Genomic DNA, 19947 nt, shown 5'->3' with positions numbered 1-19947 from the left:
TATGCTCTAATTGCCGATGAAACACACCTACGAATTTACACATACTGAGCGCATCATCACGCTGTTTGCACTGTTTTTTTCTTTCAGTAGATTGAGAAAATTATAAATGGTTGGATTGTTTACAAATTTTTTTTCTCGAACAAAAGAGAGATAAAAGGGAATGGAAAGGGAGGATAGAGAGAGTGAGGGGGGGGGAGAGAAAGGAATAATTGAATTACACTCTGAAAAGCAAAATTCAAATAACCCCTCCCATCCTCATTAAAAATAGCTGAAAGGAAAACATTAAAATATAAATCGTAATAAAAAATATATCCCCAGAGATATTTTTCCAAACTTTGCACATGTCATTCTCACTAGCATTTTCCCTTTTAATCTAAAGAATATGTTTCCCTTTCTCTAGCAGTACTTTTAATTTATGTTTTATTGTTTTTCTTTTTGTGTTTGGCAGGACACATACTTTCTGTTCCTCTTTTTACCCCAGTTTGGCCGGCATCGAAGATCAACGTACCAAAATGTAATATAAAAGATTTTCAATCCTCCAATCGATGCAAGGGGGCGCTATCAATAAATAAGATACTGACGTATTGAATAATCTCCTCTTTCTCCTCCCTTATTTTCCCTCCTATACCCCGTCATCCCCCTGTACTTGCCCCCCCCCCACACACACATGTTCAAAGACACATCTTTCTCCACCTGTCATACCTCTCCCCTATTCTTCACATTCTTCTCTCACCCCCCCCCCTCTTTCTTTTAGTTGATTCTGTTTGGCTATGTACTCGACGGTTGTTGATCAGTCAGGGACGGTGTCATTTTTGTTTTGTTTATGATGAAGTTTTATAATAATGGTACTCCAGGCTAAATAATATGATTCATTAAGATTAAGAAGACACAGAAAATTTGAACAAAATCGGACAAGGAATAACAAAGCAATGGCATTCTAATTATTTGCATTAGTCATGTCTTCATTAGTATTTAATGAGCAAACTGGTGATGTCATATCTCAATCTGTTCATTTGCATTTTATTGTATGAAATATCGGTCTGTTAATTTTTTTCTTTTAAGACCCCCCCCCAAAAAAATGGAAATCACACAGTTTATGAAAAAACAACAATTATTTCATTTAATAACATAAGAGAAAGGAAGGGGGGTATGCCATCATCAGCCCACCTAATGAATATTATATGACGACGTGCATATAACAGTTTTTCGCAATATATTGATGAACTTTAAAAACTCAAATGACTTCGGTTTTTTTTTGTTGCAGATTTTTACAAAATTTTGAGCATTTTGCTCTGTGAATATATATTTAAATATAAATATTTTCAACCCCCTTTAAAAAGAGTTACACGAACCCGATCTCTCTTTATGCTATAGTCTTTCCATTTTTCCAAATTTCTTACTCTTTTTTTATGTTTACCCCCCCCCCCTCCGCCCCCACCTTCGCCAATGCTTCATAAATCATAGAAGCGATCGCCCCTGCACGCTGTTGAGCCACACTTGTGTGAGCAAGAGCTTTTAAACAAGATAATCAAAATACAAAGAAACTGTACATGTCCCGAAATTATCATTTTCAATTTTTTTTTACAGATTGAAATGCGGCAACATTACTAAATAATCTAAGTCTGTCAATATACATTATATCGTCCATATCGTAATGCGGTATAATTGATTAGTACACTCTTCCCACTTATTTATCAAGCAGTTTCAGATGGCTTTACAAAAACTGAAATTCATATAAAATCCCGTTCCAACATGGCTATACATTGAAATAAACATCAACAGCAGAGAAATTACGATCAGAACTTAGAACACATTTATCTGACATCTCTTATAAAATGCTCAAGAATGGGATATGAGAACACAGTCAGGAGCGTGTCCTGAATAGTTTTGTCAGTGATTAATTTACTCTGAGCCAATCAGATGCAAGGGTTTTAGTAGCTTGTAACAATTTAGTCAATGAAAAAAGTTACACGAAATGCTCCCCAGCTATGTCAGATTATGGTAGTTATAAGTCGTATGAAACTGTAAAACTTTGCATTTTAATCATTAAATGCTTTATACACTGTAAAACCTGTGGTGGTTAAAACTGACATCAATTGGTGTTAATAGAGGACCACACCCTGAGGTGTTAAAAGTACACCCTAGAGATTGAACATAACACCAAAGAGTGTCAATGTAACAACCAAAGGTGTTGTAATAACACCTATAGGTGTAAAACTAACACCACCAATTTAACACCGGTGTAAAATAACTGGTGTGGTCCTCTACACCGGTCAACACCACAGTTTTTGCTGTGTACTTTTGACAATTGACAAGAAATCATCAGGGGCAGCGAACTGTTATACCGATCGGTCACACCGTTTTATTTATTTTTATTCAAACCACAATTATGGTACAAAAAAATGTTTTAGCGGCTGCTTACGGCCGCCGTAGGGGAAATGTGCAGCATAAGTTGCCGAAATACGATGTTCTGAAGCGTGGGTTTAAAACTCTTATTAGCCATGCCTTCTATTAATTGATTGTTAACTGGCTGGTTATGCATATTAGCGCATAACTTATCGGCGGTGTCGAGCATGGGATCAAAGGAAAACAGCTTGTCCCTGCCCCTTCCTAACAACTCCGTGTCTATGCTGTTCATAACTTTGATCGGTCTGGAGTCGGTTTTATCGATGTATCTGTAGCATTATCATATGATATAACTTTGGCGGTATTTTAATCGCCAATAATAGCCAATAGAATATCTCGATAGTTGCCCGACGTATCGGATGAGATCCAATCACGAAGAGATTTTCCACACATCTTCTGAAACTCCAACTTGATGTTTTCCAAATCAATCTAGATATATGAAAATTGAAGAATATAAACTGAATTAAATTAGCAAGCTAGAATAATATTTCTAGCCGACGTCATATCAAAAAGACAGATAATAAGATTAAAGGGGAATCCAACCCAAATAAAAACTTGTTTTTATAAGGAAAAGAAAAATCAGACAAGTTGATAGCTGAAAGTTTGAACAATTATTGGACAAACAACAAGAAAGTTAAGAATTTTTAAAAGTTGTAAATATTGGTAATCACTATACCCATGGAGACTTCAAATTGGCCACATATGGGATGTCATAGTGATGTAAGGCAAGGACTACTCTTCCATGTACTCCAATACATATTATGGCTAAAATGTCATTTTTCCCAAAAGTTTTATTTCAAATTATTTTTTTTTCATGAGGACATAAACAATATACTACCTGGGTTATGTTTAGATTACTGCCCCAGGGGAATGGGTACTTAGGAGAAAGCCACAAATCCCTGATAATAAAGTACATGGCCTATGGGAAAGTTGTCCTTGCCCCTTGTCATAATTTACTTACCTAGTTGCCAATTTGAAATCTACATAGTATTAGCGATCTCAATTTTAAAACAACAATAACTTTCTTATTGCTTGTCCGATTTCTTTCGAACTTTCACCATTCTGTTTAATTTATTTTTCGCCTTTCCAACACACCATTTTATGGCCAAGGCTGGATTCCCCTTTAATGAATTGGTACGTAAGAATTAATAGGGGGGGGCACTTACATTGACGAGTGGATACCATGCGCGACCCCCAAAACACGATAGGGCACGTTACGTACGTAACGTGATAAGGGTATCAAAAACACAAAAATAATGAAAAAAGGGTATCTATTTCTTCCGTGTTTAGGGTCGAATTTGCGGGGATGATAAAACAAAATTAAAATGTTTTATAAAGGATGTCCTTTTTTGCCCAACACTTCGTGTTTAGAGTCCGATTTGCGCGAGGTGTAGAAGGTGGGGTCGTACTAAACCAAATAAGGTAAAGCCGACGACCGAAGGACCCATAACAATATAACATTCCTGTCACTTGTTTAGGGGTTCATTTCAGGGAATATTTGCCAAGAGTATCGTTTTGTTTCCAATATTTGTTCAGGGTAGGGTTTCATACGCCAATACTTGTTAAGGGTAGGGTTTCACACGCCAATACTTGTTAAGGGTAGGGTTTCACACGCCAATACTTGTTAAGGGGTGCATTTTCAGAATATGGAAATTACTTGTTTAGGGTGCTTTTCGAGACCCCATGGTCGCGCATGGTATCCACTCGTGAATGGAAGTGGGCCCCCGGGGAATGAATAGAAATTGAATGAATGATGTTAATGATGAATGACGTTAACATGTATGTTAATTTATATTTAAATCACTTTCGAATATGTATATCATCTTTTTTCAATATTGAATTTTGTTCATGCTATTATTTAAATTGAATCAATCTATCTTGTACTTATTTGTATTATTTTGAAGAATGACAATAAATTGAATTTAATTGAATAAAAAAAATAATGACTACATGAAACACAGATATGAATGCGTGAATAAATGAACGAACTAATGAAAGAATAATGAAATAAAACAATTACCTATTCCGAAAAAGTAACTTCCGAATAGTTTTTAATAAATGAATAAACAAGTAAACTAATGAGGTCATTTAATTTAGAACAAAAAATGAATAAAAGAAAACTGATCACCTTACCTCACATCTGGCAACAATCACACGAATGAGAGTATCGTCATCTGTGCCGAGTCCAGCCATTGCTTTGCGAAGTACGGTGGCGTTAAAGCGGACATAATCGGTACACATTGATACTGAAGAGAAAGAGCAAGAGAGGGAGAGAGAGGGAGAGGGGGAGGGAATGGGGATGACAGAGATATGCAAGATACGGGTAGATTATAGAGATCTTGGTGAACTCTTTTCTGTAATTTTCTTAATAATTTCATTTATAAATGTACCAGGAAAAAGAAAGAAAAAAAAGTCGGTACGGAGGGGGGGGGGGCCTTTGTATTTTCTCTTTGAGAATTGTAGTCTTTCCTATAAAATTTCCACTGAAATGTCAAGCTCGTCAATGTTTGATATTCATGTGTAGGCCTGTATGTTACGTCTCTGAGTAATAATTTATACCACTGGCATATACACCATAAGGGGGGGGGGGTGACCTGGCGGCACGTGATCCAAACAGATTTCACGACCGCGATAAAAAGGGTGAAAAATAAAAGAAAACTAAAGAATAAAGGTGAAACACGTTATAATATTTAGTCCTGATAAAAAAAGATTTTCATTTCAAAACGGATTACCTTTCTTGTTCACTTGCTCTTTACTTTTTAGGAGATTTGCCCATTGTACCATGTCTGATCCCCCCCCCCAAAAAAAAAGGTTGGCTCATTGTGCCGTTGATTTTATATAACATACACCGTGTTAGGTCTTGATTTAAAGAATCACTATTTTGTTTTAAATTTAGTTTGATAAAATATAGAAAATTTAATAAATTTTGTATAACGAATTGGAAAAACCAACATATTTGACATACCAATTGCAGAGAAGCCATCCTTTTGTTCAGTCGTCAGAGTGCTATCATTAATTGCCTGGATGATGTCGATACCTTTCTCGCTCATCGACTACCGTGGCGATTTCCATTGAAATAAAGTGAAGAAAAAAAATGAATTGGTATGGTATATTTAAATTGGTTACACTTCGTAATTCCGAAGCTTCGTAATTCCGAAGGTTCTTTATTCCGAAGGTTCGTAATTCCGAAACACGTAAATTGCCTATACCTCGATGTTCGTTAATCCGAAAACGAAAAAGGGTTCGTTAATCCGAACATTTGTGGCGTAATTCCGACGATTCGTTATTCCGAAGGTTCGATAATCCGAAAACGAAATAAGGTTCGTTGTTCCGAAGGTTCGTTAATCCGAAAACGAAATGAGGTTCGTTGTTCCGAAGGTTCGTTAATCCGAAAACGAAAAAAGGTTCGTTATTCCGAAGGTTCGTTGATCCGAAAACGAAATAAGGTTCGTTTTTCCGAAGGTTCGTTAATCCGAAAACGAAATAAGGTTCGTTTTTCCGAAGGTTCGTTAATCCGAAAACGAAATAAGGTTCGTTAATCCGAAAACAACATAAGGTTCGTTAATCCGAAAACAAAATAAGGTTCGTTAATCCGAAAACAACATAAGGTTCGTTAATCCGAAAACAAAATAAGGTTCGTTAATCCGAAAAAATGAAAACCGGGAAAGCAGAGGCAGAGGCAAGGGGAGGGGGGCGGGGGACACTGTTGCCGTTCAATTATCATATGAGGATGGGAAGGCAAGGGCGGCCGAACGAATTTTCGTTAGGGGTAAAGCCAACAAATGAAACTCATACGTCAAAATGGGCACTTTGGTCATATTTTCACCTTATACTATCATCTGCTTGAAGTCATTGTGTGTTTGATAGTGATTAAGTAGAGAAAAACTTTTTCGAAGTGACTTCTTATTATGGCAAAATGTATATTTAGGCTTTATTTTTCGGGAGAGATTATAATGAGCGAGCGGCTTGGTAAAACAAATTCAAAGGTGAAGTTGTATAACGTTTTTTTGTGGTCAATTATTCTTTAAATGGCATTATTGCGAGGTGTTGCTAGCGTGAATCACAAGCTAAAACTTTAGGTTATTTCAATAAAAAATGAAAATTAGTTTTTTTAAATCCGAGCAGATTTCTGCTGTCATTAAAAAGATGTGCATTTATAACTAAAGAATTAACACGAGCGCAAAACGCGAGCTTAAACATACTGACCAGAAAAGGAACCTGTTAAAGAAAGCATTTAGTGACCTCTTTAGGATGCATATTTCACCAATCGAATGAGAGTGCGAAGCGCAAGCTGAAATTTTTCAAAATTCCAGCCTGAAAACTTAACTTAACTTGTATACTTTAAAAAGAGTATTTTATTTCGAAAAAACATGAAAAACGGCATATTTATTTTTGAAAAAGGTACTTTCCCATTTTGGAAAATATTAATTCCCCAGTTTTTTTTTTTATTTCATTTTGATGCCCCCTGCCTCCCTCCCAGCGGATCCAACTTTCGTCAAATAGAGGGGGGGGCAATTTTTTTAGCCATATTTTCCTTGATCGGCAGTTTAAAGTTGATTTTTTTTGTTTCTTTGAAAGGGTAGTCCTACACTCTAAAAAAATGAAGTGCTAATTTAGCTCTTAAAGAGCGTGTATAGTGACCGCACTTCGAAGTGCTGATTTGTCTAGTTCAAATTTGAACTAGACAAATCAGCACTCCGAAGTGCAGTCACTATACATTTGTGATCTTCAAAGCGAGATGCCTATGTAACTAAATTTAGATAATAACTGCTAGCAAGAAGCGCGAACAGAATTTTTAAATATATAAGCTCTGACCTGATCTAAAGGGGACATTTTAAGAACTTTTTGCAGTTAGCCATGAAGACGATGCGTGTTTTAACCAATGGCGGCGGAACGTATTTTTTTTTGGGGGGGGGCAAAGCAAAAAAAAGGGGGCCAATAGGGGCAATTTGGTGCAAACGGATATTTTCACCATTAATATCATCTGTGTAAAGAGGTTGTGTGTTTTTTAGTAACTAAATTGAGCACAATTTTTAAGTGATCACTAAAGTTATATATTTACGTTTCATTTCTGCGAGCGTAGAGAGCAAGCGGTTTGGGGGAAAAGTCAAATCTGAAGATGTAAAATTCGCCTTTTTGGTCAATTACTGTTAAAAGGGCATCCTTGTGAGATGTTGCGAGCGAATCACGTGCTCAAACTTTTGGAAATTTCATGTGGGCCTAGAATGATAATATTGATATAGATATCATTTGCCCAGGGAAGCCACTTCAGTTCTGAAAACTATTCTCCCAGCTATTATTATTTTTTTACAAGAATTCTTAGAACACGTAAAATGTCCAGTTTTCAGGTTTGAAAATCGGAAAAATTTGGCTCACGTTTCTCGCTCGCATCAAGTATTGTTTATTGAGGAACTCATTCTATTCCTGGTTACAAAAAAAAGAAGTATGAAATGTCCAGTTTTCAGGTTGGAATATCACAAATTTTAAGCTTGCGGTTCGCGCTCTCATTATTTAGTTCGTGAGATATCTATATTCTATTCATGAGTCACTAAATGCAGTCCTTAAAAGATTACTTTCTGAAGCCTGTTGCATAAAACTTTTTACCTGAGAAAACTCTGGTAAAAACTAAAAACTATAAGGTTAGTCTGATTTCCGCCATTGACTTTAGCACAGGGCAAAAACTTCTGTAAAAACAACCTGAGTTTTCTCAGGGAAAAGTTTCATGCAACGGGCCCCAGGTCAGTATTTCAACAAATTACAGCTCGCCCTCGCATTAATTCTTTAGAAAGATACACATCTTTCTCACGATCATGACGATTACAAAAAAAATGCTCCGAATGCTCACTTCACGTCTTGTTACATGAAATGTCTACTAGTTTCAGCTTGCGATTCGCGCTTTCAACATCTCACAAGGATCATTATTAGTATTATTTTTATTACCAGCAGAAGCTGTTATTAAAAATGACATCCCCTCCAATACAAATCCTATTATCTAGAGGTTGCTCGCGCGCTTCCAACACACTTGATCCCCTGCATCTTTAATTAAACCATTTGCTTATAGGCAGCAATTGCTCAGATAAAATCGAAATTAGCCTATGCTTGATCAGGGCGCCATTCTTAATGAAATACATGCTTTGGCCCCAACACACGCATGTATCATCGATCATTATTACTATCATTGCATAATATCGTGTAATCTTGTAATGACAACATCGTTTGTGTTACCAAAATGAATTATTTTCATTTTCGGAAATACGAACCTTATTTAATTTTCGGATTAACGAACCTTATTTCGTTTTCGGATTAACGAACCTTATTTCGTTTTCGGATTAACGAACCTTATTCCGTTTTCGGATTAACGAACCTTCGGAATTACGAACCTTATTTCGTTTTCGGATTAACGAACCTTCGGAATTACGAACCTTATTTCGTTTTCGGATTAACGAACCTTCGGAATTACGAACCTTATTTTGTTTTCGGATTAACGAACCTTCGGAATTACGAACCTTATTTCGTTTTCGGGTTAACGAACCTTCGGAATTACGAACCTTATTTCGTTTTCGGATTAACGAACCTTCGGAATTACGAACCTTCGGAATTACGAACCTTCGGAAATACGAACCTTCGGAATAACCGAACCTTCGGAATTACGAAGCTTCGGAATTACGAATGTATGCGATATTTAAATTAACACTTAAATTATTACTCTAACAGGTGGAACGCCATGGTAGTCTCGCCTGCATCAGGCGATTCAATTAAATATAGTAGCAGTGTTATCTAGTCTCGCTGTGATATCCAGGTGAGACAAAGATTATGATTAAAAATTATCACAAATCATTTATTTAATGTAATTAAACCATGAGTTTGAGTCCCCGATTCCTACAGAAAATGAGGAAAGACCAAATTCAAACTAGATAAAATCAAATAAATAGAATAAAAAGGATAATAATAACCGGCATTCATATAACACCATCTCCCGGCACCATGTGCCGCTTTCAGTACCTCCAAGATACAAATGCTGCTTCGTGCCCATTGGCATTACCTGGGATGAGTGCAGCACAAGGAAGGTATAGATTTCTTGCTGAAGGAAAATACGACACGGTTAGGATTCGAACCCTCAATACTCTGATTGAAAGACGAGAGTAAGAACCACTAGATCACGAAACACCCCCCATAATAATTATTTTATGCATGTTTAGAAAAGATATAAACGCTACCTTTTTAACCCCTTTGAAAACCTTTCGGAGATGCTCCACACTATTTCTTATTAGCATATCTTCCATCCTTGCATTTGGTAGCGCCCATTCGTCTACCGGGGTCTGCAAAATAAATAGAAAATCAATGTCTTCATAAATTGTATAAAATCCTCACTTCAGGGATTACTCTAATTACTATCAATTCATGTGATGTACCTAATGCGTAACCCTATAGCAGCATTTACACCGAAGATCAGTATGGGAATGTGACGGTTTTGAAAAGGATAGCCTAATTATTATACATGTATCAATGAATACAGACTATATTACATAATGAATGTTTGAAATACTCTTGTTACTCCCCAAGTATTAGTGCTATAAATAAAAACATATTACTCGGCTACCTAATACAATATAATTTCTATATTGTTAAATTGTCGAATTATAATAATGTGGAGCGTTGTGGCCCAGTGGATTAGTCTTCGGACTTTGAAACAGAGGGTCGTGGGTTCGAATCCCAGCCATGGCGTAATTTCCTTCAGCAAGAAATTGATCCACAATGTGCTGCACTCAACCCAGGTGAGGTAAATGGGTACCGGTAGGAAGTAATTCCTTAAAAAGCTGTGTGCGCTATGAACGCCTAGCTTAGCCGGGTAATATAGGAGCGCCTTGAGCACCTAACAAGGTGGATATGTGCGCAATATAAATACCCTATATTATTATTATTATTATTATAAAATCAAATATTCTATGCTAATTCATTGGATACTTTGTCGGTGACCCTTTTCAGCGATTAAACCAATTACACGATCAATTTATTTGTAAAACGAGGAATGATAAAAAAAGATGGCGTGAACCTAGGCAGTAGTGTTTCCTTTTGAGAGTACGGCAATATTCGAGAAGCCATGACTTTGTTCAGTTTTGTTATTCAATGGCAAATTAATTCATGATCATCGGTTTCACTGACCTCCACTAGAAACTGAATGTCTTGGTCGACTTTGTAACTATCGATACATGTCGTCTCGTGCCGCTGCCCCTATATGAGAGGGAGAGAGGAGGGGCGGAGGGAAGGAGGGAGGGAGGGGGGGGGGGGCGGAGGGAGGGAGGGAGGGAAGGGAGACAGGGGGCGAGAAGAGTGGGATGGGATGGAGAAAGGTAAGATTAATAATTAACCAGGTCAGCGATCATTGTGTGGTTTATTATTTAAAAAAAAACATAACAAACCGTCACTTATAAGGGAAACACGACATCTGATTCGGTCTTAATATCTCAGAGGGTTATGCCAGCCTGACACTTGCACGATTTTGTGTCACGCATTGGCACGACTCAAGTCGTGCCCCCTCGTGCCAGGGCGCAAACTAGTCGTATACTGGCGTGAAGTGTGCGTAACCACGTCGTGACACGTCGTGACTGCGTGCCATGTCGGGACGAGAATTTTGAAATGTTCAAAATTTTGGTCACGACAAAATTTAGCGACCGGGCCGTGAACTATGCGCAAACTGTTCGTGAACTCGTCGGGACGATGCGGGAGGATGCGTGCCAGTGCGTGGCAGTGCGCGCCATGCCACGACTGTCACGAATAGTTCACGAACAGCTCACGACGTGTTCACGAATAGTTCAGCACGACACCGTCCGAATTGCGCAAACTTGTCGTGCCAATGCGGGAAATGCGTAAACTATGCGCAAACTATGCGAGAACTCGTCGTGCCAGTTCGTGTCAATGTGGACACTGACGGGCACGCATTCGTGAACTATTCGTGAACTCGCCGTGAACTTGTCGTGAGCTATGCGTGAACAAGTCGTAAACAGTGCGGGAGCCTCCCAGTTCGTGCCCCAAAATGGCACGACTTGCCACGACAAAATCGTGGCCAAAAGTCGTGCAAGTGTCAGCCTGGCATTAAGCCAGCCTGACACTTGCACGATTTTGTGTCACGCATTGGCACGACTCAAGTCGTGCCAGTGCGCAAACTAGTCGTGAACTGGCGTGAAGTGTGCGTAAACACGTCGTGACATGTCGTGACTGCGTGCCATGTCGGGACGAGAATTTTGAAATGTTCAAAATTTTGGTCACGACAAAATTTAGCCACCGGGTCGTGAACTATGCGCAAACTGTTCGTGAACTCGTCGTGAACTCGTCGGGACGATGCGTGCCAGTGCGTGGCAGTGCGCGCCATGCCACGACTGTCACGAATGGTTCACGAACAGCTCACGTCGTGTTCACGAATAGTTCAGCACGACACCGTCCGAATTGCGCAAACTCGTCGTGCCAATGCGGGAGGTGCGTAAAATATGCGCAAGCTATGCGTGAATTCGTCGTGCCAGTTCGTGTCAATGCATGTGGACACTGACGGGCACGCATTCGTGAACTATTCGTGAACTTGTCGTGAACTATGCGTGAACAAGTCGTAAAACAGTGCGGGAGCCTCCCAGTTCGTGCCCCAAAATGGCACGACTTGCCACGACAAAATGGTGGCCAAAAGTCGTGCAAGTGTCAGGCCAGCATCAGGCTGGCATTTGAGTTAGGATTGTAATAAAGCTTTTGGTTCAGAATAAAGCAAAATAAAGATTACGGTTTATTTAGTTTTTTAGATTAGGTTTTATGTTTGGCTTAACTTGCAGATTTTCCTTCGGAGCAATTGCCGTCGGATCAAATGTCATGGAACCCTTATTAGATAGAGCGAGAGAGGGATACATGGGCGAAATAGGATTATGAAGAGCTTTATGGGGGATGCAAGAAATATTTGTCATAATTATCATTTGTAATTCCAAAACCAAGACCATACCATGTACATTGGGTATTGGGGGAGAGATGAGTTGCGATTGACCGCATGCAAGTTGCAGAACTGCATTTAATCAAAAGATTTAAGTTTGGGGGGACTTTAAAATTGAACTTAAGTTTATGGCAAAAGAAGGAAGGAAGGAAGAAAGAAATAAAGAAAGAAAGAAAGAAAAGACGCGAGAGAGAGAGGGGGAGGGGGAGAAAGAGAGGGGGTGTAGTTCATACCATTTCAACATTGAGTAGGATCGTTTTCCAAGGACCGAATACATTCAGAGAGATATCTGCATCCAGGGTGGAACCAAACACTATAAATAGAGAGAAAGGGAAGGAAGAGAGAGACGGAGAGGGAGAGGGGGGGCAAACATAAAAATGGTGGGAAGAGAGGTGAAGAAGAAGAAGAAAAAGAAGAAGAAGTGCAGTCGGAGTGAAATAATCAGATCGTTAAGATGTTTGAATAAATTCGGCGGGAGAAAATAAAAATATTCAATACTAGGAAATTACTATAAAAGCTATATGATTATGGGGAGGTATAGTGGCGAGGGTATATGGGCGTTAACCTCTCCCTTTCCAAATTCAATAGGACGTTATCATATAATTCTTTGATCCCTTATTCATATATTCATATCATGAAACTAAACGTTCAATAATTATTGAAAATTTTCAAAACAAGTACCTGCATAAAATGTCGATTCGGTCGTTAAACATCACCTCACATGCCTTATTAACGTGGTAGTTTGGTATCGTTGTATGGAATTAGTTTACAATCTTATTGCACGCATTTTATACTTTATTGCAAAAATGATAGCGTGGACAAGGATGACGATAAAATTCAGATCCTGTTCGAGTATTCCAGAGCGTACAGGCAAAGATCCCATTGCCCCTCCCCTCCTCCTATCCCCCTCCCCACCCCCGCAAACATTGTCTGTTTGTAATATCAATCTCCCTCAAATCGAATCCCCCCCCTTTTTTTATTCCTATTGACTGTTTTGTCGATTCGAATTCTCATTTAAAATGTTAAAAGAAATACAGGAAAGTAGCGCAGTTATATGCGCGCCTGATTTTTTTTTACTCTGACTACAAGAGGACGGCTTGCTACTGGAGGTTGTGGCAACCACCATTATTTTTCAAAAATATTGAACAATCGCCCCCATAATGAATAAAAAAGAAGAAAAATTAAAAAGGCGATCGAGGGAAGAAGAGTCAAATCGGGAGAGGCCTAAATTGTAACTCTATCATTGCAATATCCCAATATTTAGTTGACAAAATCGTCTAACAGCCCTTATGTATACAAAATACTATGCCCCCCCTCTCTCTCTCTCCTGCACGGTTCGTTCCACTCCCAAGTAAGATTTATTGACACCCACGATGATGAATCTGATAATTACCTTGTTGGTAAGCCTCTTTAACATAGCTTGTCTCCTGTACGATAGAATTAAATTATGAATAATGAATGGTCAGAATAATATATATTTATAATGCGTTTAATACGAACATTTCTAAACGCTTCAAATACATGGTGTAAAAAAGGTAACAAAAATATATAGTTACAGACTACACATGCATTTAGCCTGTAATTACACAAATTTTCGGACATAATTTTCAGTTTCAAGGATTATGTGATAATACAAATCATTTCATCCTTTCCCAAAAATGCACTGTAGAAACATGGATGAAATATCAATCAAGTACAAAGCATTGACAAATATTTTATTTTCCAATTGACAAACCTAGTGCAAAATACATGTACATGATTAATACATTCCATAATTTATATCCAATTTCATTACATAATTTTTGGAATTTGTAAACCTAGTTCTGTTTAGGGGAACATAACAAAAATAAAAGGGCACAAACAAGGTTAGCGACAAATGGGAATTGGAGTAGGCTTGAAGTGACACCACTTCCAGTGTTTTTTGAAAGGTCAATGAACTTACCAAATAATTCAGAGGAAAGATGATCTCAAGAAGACGAAGAGCAAGATCGGAAGTTTGGTACATACTGGTATCCTTAAAATAAAAACGAACAAATTTTTTTTTTGTAAAATTTAGGATTGACCGGGAGAACGTTTTATCCTCGTTTTCGTCCGATAAGTTGCCAGATTAGACATATTTCCCTGGTTTTGATTAGCCGAGAGGCACTGTTACTATGGTAACTGGCAAATGAAACGGGACTTGTCGGATAAAACGTCCGACAAGTCCTTTTGTGAAAACACTACCCATGAAATACAAGGATTACTATATATTTTTTTCAGAATTTTGTGACAATAAAATCAAAGGAATCAAACTTCCAAAGATGCAAAGATCACAATTTATGATACTGTATACAAAATAAGTTTGTAGGATAAATTCAAGTTTATAAAAATAAACTTCATACCAAATTCCTTTTTTCAAACTCTTTCCTTTAACATTTAGTTCACTTGTCAATACTTACAGTTGCATAACTATGGATATTCTTTGCAAGGAACACCGCTGGCTCGTCCAGCAGTCCTTCGACAACCCTGAGAAAATCGCCGCTAAGTTCAGATTTCATAACGTCCAGTAGTTCCTTTGAGAGACAATATAAGTAAATATAGTTTTTGTTATCATCATTGATTTTTTTAAATGATAAAACTACTGTTATATTTTAACAAAAGTTATCAAAATATTATAAAAGGAATATCGAGTTCATGAATAGGCGTTGGATATATGCCGCATGAAAATTGAGTGCTGCCATCGTCAGAGTTTGAAGACTTGAAAAATTGACAGTTCACTCCTTCATTTCAGAGAGCATACTACTGAAATTGTATAAACATTCCAATCAAAAATTTATTTATCCCCCTACGTGGTATGGACAAAAAGAACACCACCTAAATTTGCAGTTCATCATCACCATCATCATCTACTACTACTACTACTACTACTACTACTACTACTACTACTACTACTACTACTACTACTACTACTACTACTACTACTACTACTACTACTACTACTACTACTACTGCTACTGCTACTACTACTACTACTACTACTACTACTACTACAACTACTACTACTGCTACTACTACTACTACTACTACTACTACTACTACTACTTCTACTACTACTACTACTACTACTGCTACTACTACTACTACTACTACTACTACTACTACTACTACTACTACTACTACTACTACTACTACTACTACTACTACTACTACTACTACTACTACTGCTGCTGCTGCTGCTGCTGCTGTTGCTGCTGCTGCTACATGTACTACGACTACTACTACTACTACTACTACTACTACTACTACTACTTTAAAAAAATATTATTTATATAAATCATATATCTGTCCTTCTTCCCTTACCTTATCATAAGTGGACACAAAAGCTTCGATAATGTCTTGACGTTGTGAGTTGGTTCTCTTCGCAAGAATATCAATAATAACATCTTCATTCGTACCTATAATCATGTAGACAAGCAATGAAATAAATGAATGACTTATTACTTATTTTTTCATTTCTACCAACACAGTTGCGTTAAAAAAGAATGTTTTTTATGCCAACCCCGTTGTTGAACACCATCAGTATCATCATCATCATCATCATCATCATCATCATCATCATCATCACTATCGTCATTATCATCATCATTATAATAATCATCATCAAATTCATCATTATCATCATCTTAATCATCATCATCATCATCATCATCATCTTCATCTTCATAAAATTAATCTCATCATCATCATCATCATCATCATCATCATCATCATCATCTTCATTTTCATCATCATCTCATCATCATCATCATCATCATCATCATCTCATCATCATCATCTTCATCATCATCTCATCATCATCTTCATCTTCATCATCATCATCATCATCATCAAAGCCATCATTTTCATCACCATTGTCGTCAACATCATTGTCGTCGCCAACGACGTCGTCATCACCACATACCACACACGTGTACATTTTGTTTACAAAAGGAATTTATCAAAATCGCCATGAGCAATAAACCAATCAACGATGTAAGGATAATGATGCTCAATATAATGTAATTATCACGTCATGTATGATTTTTTTAAATCTCACCTAATCTTGCTACCGTGGCCTCGTAAAGTGCCTTCACGTCTTCTGCTTTATCAAAATGTTCCACCGGAATGATGGTTCCTGATGTCTGGAAGAATGACCAAATTTGTATAAAAGGACTGCCCACCAAAGACATGTTGTAAACATGGTATTTCCATATCCCGGAATTACCAAGGGCGAGCTCTTCATCTTTGGAAGGACCAGGTATTTATCGAAGGGACAGTGGCGTAATAAGCCAATAAGTCGAAGTCAAATTTGTTTTTACCTGGACTTAATATGCAATATGTTCTAGACGTAGCTGGGGGAGAAAAATCACACACCAAACATGCTAAAACATTATTTTCGCCGTATGTAAGAAATGAAAACAGAATATACATGCATTTCAATTGATCAAACAATAACATTTAAAATCCATTCATTAAGAATGTGATTTATCACTTAAAAACTCACTTCTTGCTCAGTGTCCTTTGCAGCCATGTTTTTCCCCTCTGTATATTTCGCCTTGTTTGATACATGTGATTGGTTCATTCCCTATACTGATTCACTTCTATATTGAATATCTTTTTTTATGCGGGCAGATCGACGAATTAACTAGCGCATCATTACGCTGGCCGTGGCGGATGCAGAAAATTTTTAAGAGAGAGGGTCGCCAATGGCGAAGTTCCATGGGTACTGTGCAATTGTTAAGTGATAGGATGCAGAATTATAATAATAATAATATAGTATTTGTTGTGTTTGAAGAGAATTTTTCAGCAGAAGAGTTATTCATCAAACAACATAGGATTTTTCTTTTGAGAAAATCGTGTAGACAACAAAGTGTAAGTTAACGCCCTCATCGGAGAGAATAGTGAAATGGGTAAATCATAGTACAGATCGAAAGCTTAAACGCTGCCAAAATGGAACTTTTATGTATTTTATATTTCTGGCTTGAGCAAATTTTGACGTTTTTCGAAAATAGGCTTGATATTAGTATTATTCTATGTGTAAAGAGGGTTGTAATTGGGACCTACGCAGAAGAAGAAGAAGAAGAAGAAGAAGAAAAGAAGAAAAACGAAGAAAAAGAAGAGGGGGGAGGAGGTCAAGAAGAAAACGAAAAAAAAGAAACAGAAGAAGGAGGAGGCAAGGGCGCTGGAAGCGGGTGGGGGCCCACTTGCCCCCCCCCAAATATTTTTTTTTTTTGGGGGGGGGGCAAAACGAGATTTTGCCCCCCAATGTGCCCCCTTAAAGTAGATAAATGATAAATTATTTAAGGACAAAAGCAAACGAAGGCACTTTTCTGCCTGAAAATTGTCGTTTCCATTGTCAAAAATGAAAAAAAAATTGTCCCTGATGGGGCTAATGCATTATCATAGTAAGCCTCGCGTCTTTCGACGAACAGTTCCTCTGTGAAACATGCCTTTGATAAGCCCCTTTTCCATCTTATTACATTGTGATAACGTTTAACCTTTTAATGAATACATTTCAGACTAAAAGCTTATGGCAAATTGATAGTGGTCCACCAATGATTAGGTTTATAACTCTATGATGCTGGCTGTGTCGTCTAACAAACGCGCGGTCGCCCAGAAACGCTTAGACCGGACCCGATATCACTAACGCGCGTGAACACTAGTTACTCGAGCAACATATGGAATCTATGTCATAGCTGTCAAGCCCAGAAACCATAACATCTCGAGAAACTTGTTTCAATTATTTCATTTTCAACTAAATATAAATTGAGTTAATACAGTGCTAACAAGTCAGTGCCCTGTTATCAGAAAATTACACTCAGAATAATTATGTGTATAGAGGATTATAATTTGTGAAAATGGTGAATCCCACTCGAAAGCAACTTGAGATAATGTTTAGACATGAAAAAATAAAATCATCTGTGAAAGTGTCTTCTTGACCGGACTCATTATCCGAGATATGAATAAAAATGTAAATAAAGAATATAAAAAAAAAGCGTTACAGTACTGCTCTACTATAAAAAAAATCTTAAGATATTTTCACAGCCCCGTATTTTCCTCTATTCCTTTTCATTGGCATGATTGGAAGGCGTTTTGTCTGATACTATTTCAGCTCATATGATATAGCACTTATGTATTTTAAATTCCAAAACTTCTTCCCATTACCTGTTACTAATCAGATCGAGATGGCAGCTATGTTCTCTGGTTCATCCCAGCTTTTGTTATTCATGGACGTTTGCAAAATAAAAAAAAAACAATCCGGGAGTGGGTGGAGCTGCAAGACCTAAATTTTCGAAGAAACTTAAGAGCGAGGGGGTTTGTGATGGGAGAGCTTAAAAATATTCTAGAATAAAATTGAAGGATTTCGTGCACACTTTTGGTGAATTTTGCCCTCTCGATCGGCGGCCCCCGGCTGCGTACGGTCATGTTTGTCATCTTAAAGTCTTTAAAAGGCCTATATTACATTGGTTTGAAACAATTTCGTTTGCAATAAGGCTCGTAATTTGCTGGAACTGCGACCCTGATCATGAAGAAACACCAGTCTGGCCAGGGTCAGAAGGGACCAAGACTGTTTAATTCTCAAGAAATTTATTTTTGAATGCTCTTAGAAACGCAACTTTTATACTCCATTTTTACACAAAGTCCTTACCGTGGGGGGGGGGGGGGGTCCCACAGCCTCTCCCGCTGGACCGCTTTGGTATCTCACACTTTCAATAATATTGTGCCCCCTTCAGGATTTTGCCCCCCAAAACTGAAAGTGTTCCGGCGTGCCTGGGGGGAGGAGGAGGTTAAGAAGAAGCAGAAGAAAAGATGAAGAAAAAAAGGAGATGGAAGATGATAGTAAGAAATTTCACAAGACAAGTATGCTGCTTTTAGTCTATTTCCAGACTGCGTCCTATTCACACGCCCCCCCCCCTTCACTCCCTCTCTTGTCACGTCAATCGCTCACTCTTTGATTAACCTGTTTCTCATTAACTCCCGCCCCCCTACCCCATTTGCTGTTTCCACATCTTAACTTGTTGTACCCTTCTAGTTGCTTTTCAATTTCCAAACACTTCACCAGCAGTACCATGTACATACTAACTTCTCTCACCCGTATCCCCCCCCCCCCCTCACTCCACTCTGACTCTTTCTCTCTCTCTCTCATTTCGTCATCATTTTGGCCTGCTATATTTGGTTTAAGTTGGTATCCAGCATGGCATTCCTATGTTTTTTTTTTTTTTTTTCTTTTTTTTGGGGGGGGGGTGGTGTTCTGTCCATACCATACAAATAATTTACATCATGTTTGATGCTAACTGCAGGAAGTACATGTAGTTGACCGAGGGCATGGTGGGTCTGTTTCACAATGAGTTGTGATCAAACGCTAGTTGATTTTCAACCAATGAAATGCATGCATTAAAGACAAGCGCTTGATTTTTTTTTATTTGCATTTACATTTCTTTTCACAATGGGCCCCAGATTCTTAAGGGAATATTGGAATCAAACATATGGGTAAATAGATCTGCTTACATGTATTAAAGTCATATCGTTTTGGAACAAAGAAATTGGTTCGATTT

The 19947-nt window shown here is 37.9% G+C and overlaps 1 protein-coding gene across 1 annotated transcript; it reads right to left on the bottom strand.

Annotated features, from left to right (window-relative positions):
• Window positions 1-2230: 2230 nt before the first annotated feature.
• Window positions 2231-16994, bottom strand: LOC121430944 (annexin A13-like). The gene is made up of 12 exons (XM_041628380.1): window positions 16896-16994; window positions 16449-16533; window positions 15713-15807; window positions 14812-14925; window positions 14316-14387; window positions 13767-13800; window positions 12607-12686; window positions 10570-10638; window positions 9624-9725; window positions 5372-5459; window positions 4540-4652; window positions 2231-2835 (listed from the first exon to the last, which is right to left on the bottom strand). Exons 1-12 carry the CDS (start codon window positions 16971-16973, stop codon window positions 2713-2715), a joined length of 1053 nt encoding a protein of 350 aa, XP_041484314.1. The 5' UTR covers window positions 16974-16994; the 3' UTR covers window positions 2231-2712.
• Window positions 16995-19947: the final 2953 nt, after the last annotated feature.

This window comes from Lytechinus variegatus, chromosome 17, assembly GCF_018143015.1.
Source record: "Lytechinus variegatus isolate NC3 chromosome 17, Lvar_3.0, whole genome shotgun sequence".
Lineage (NCBI taxonomy): Eukaryota > Metazoa > Echinodermata > Echinoidea > Temnopleuroida > Toxopneustidae > Lytechinus > Lytechinus variegatus.
Note: the sequence above shows the minus strand (reverse complement) of the source record. Positions and strands in the feature narration are given on the sequence as shown.

Coding starts and splice junctions, on each gene's coding strand:
- LOC121430944 (XM_041628380.1), bottom strand. CDS start 16,973: ATGAACCAATCACATGTATCAAACAAGGCGAAATATACAGAGGGGAAA. Junction 16,534..16,895: donor CAAAGGACACTGAGCAAGAA/GTGAGTTTTTAA, acceptor TCATTCTTCCAG/ACATCAGGAACCATCATTCC. Junction 14,388..14,811: donor ATATCCATAGTTATGCAACT/GTAAGTATTGAC, acceptor TTTTATTTTAAG/GATACCAGTATGTACCAAAC.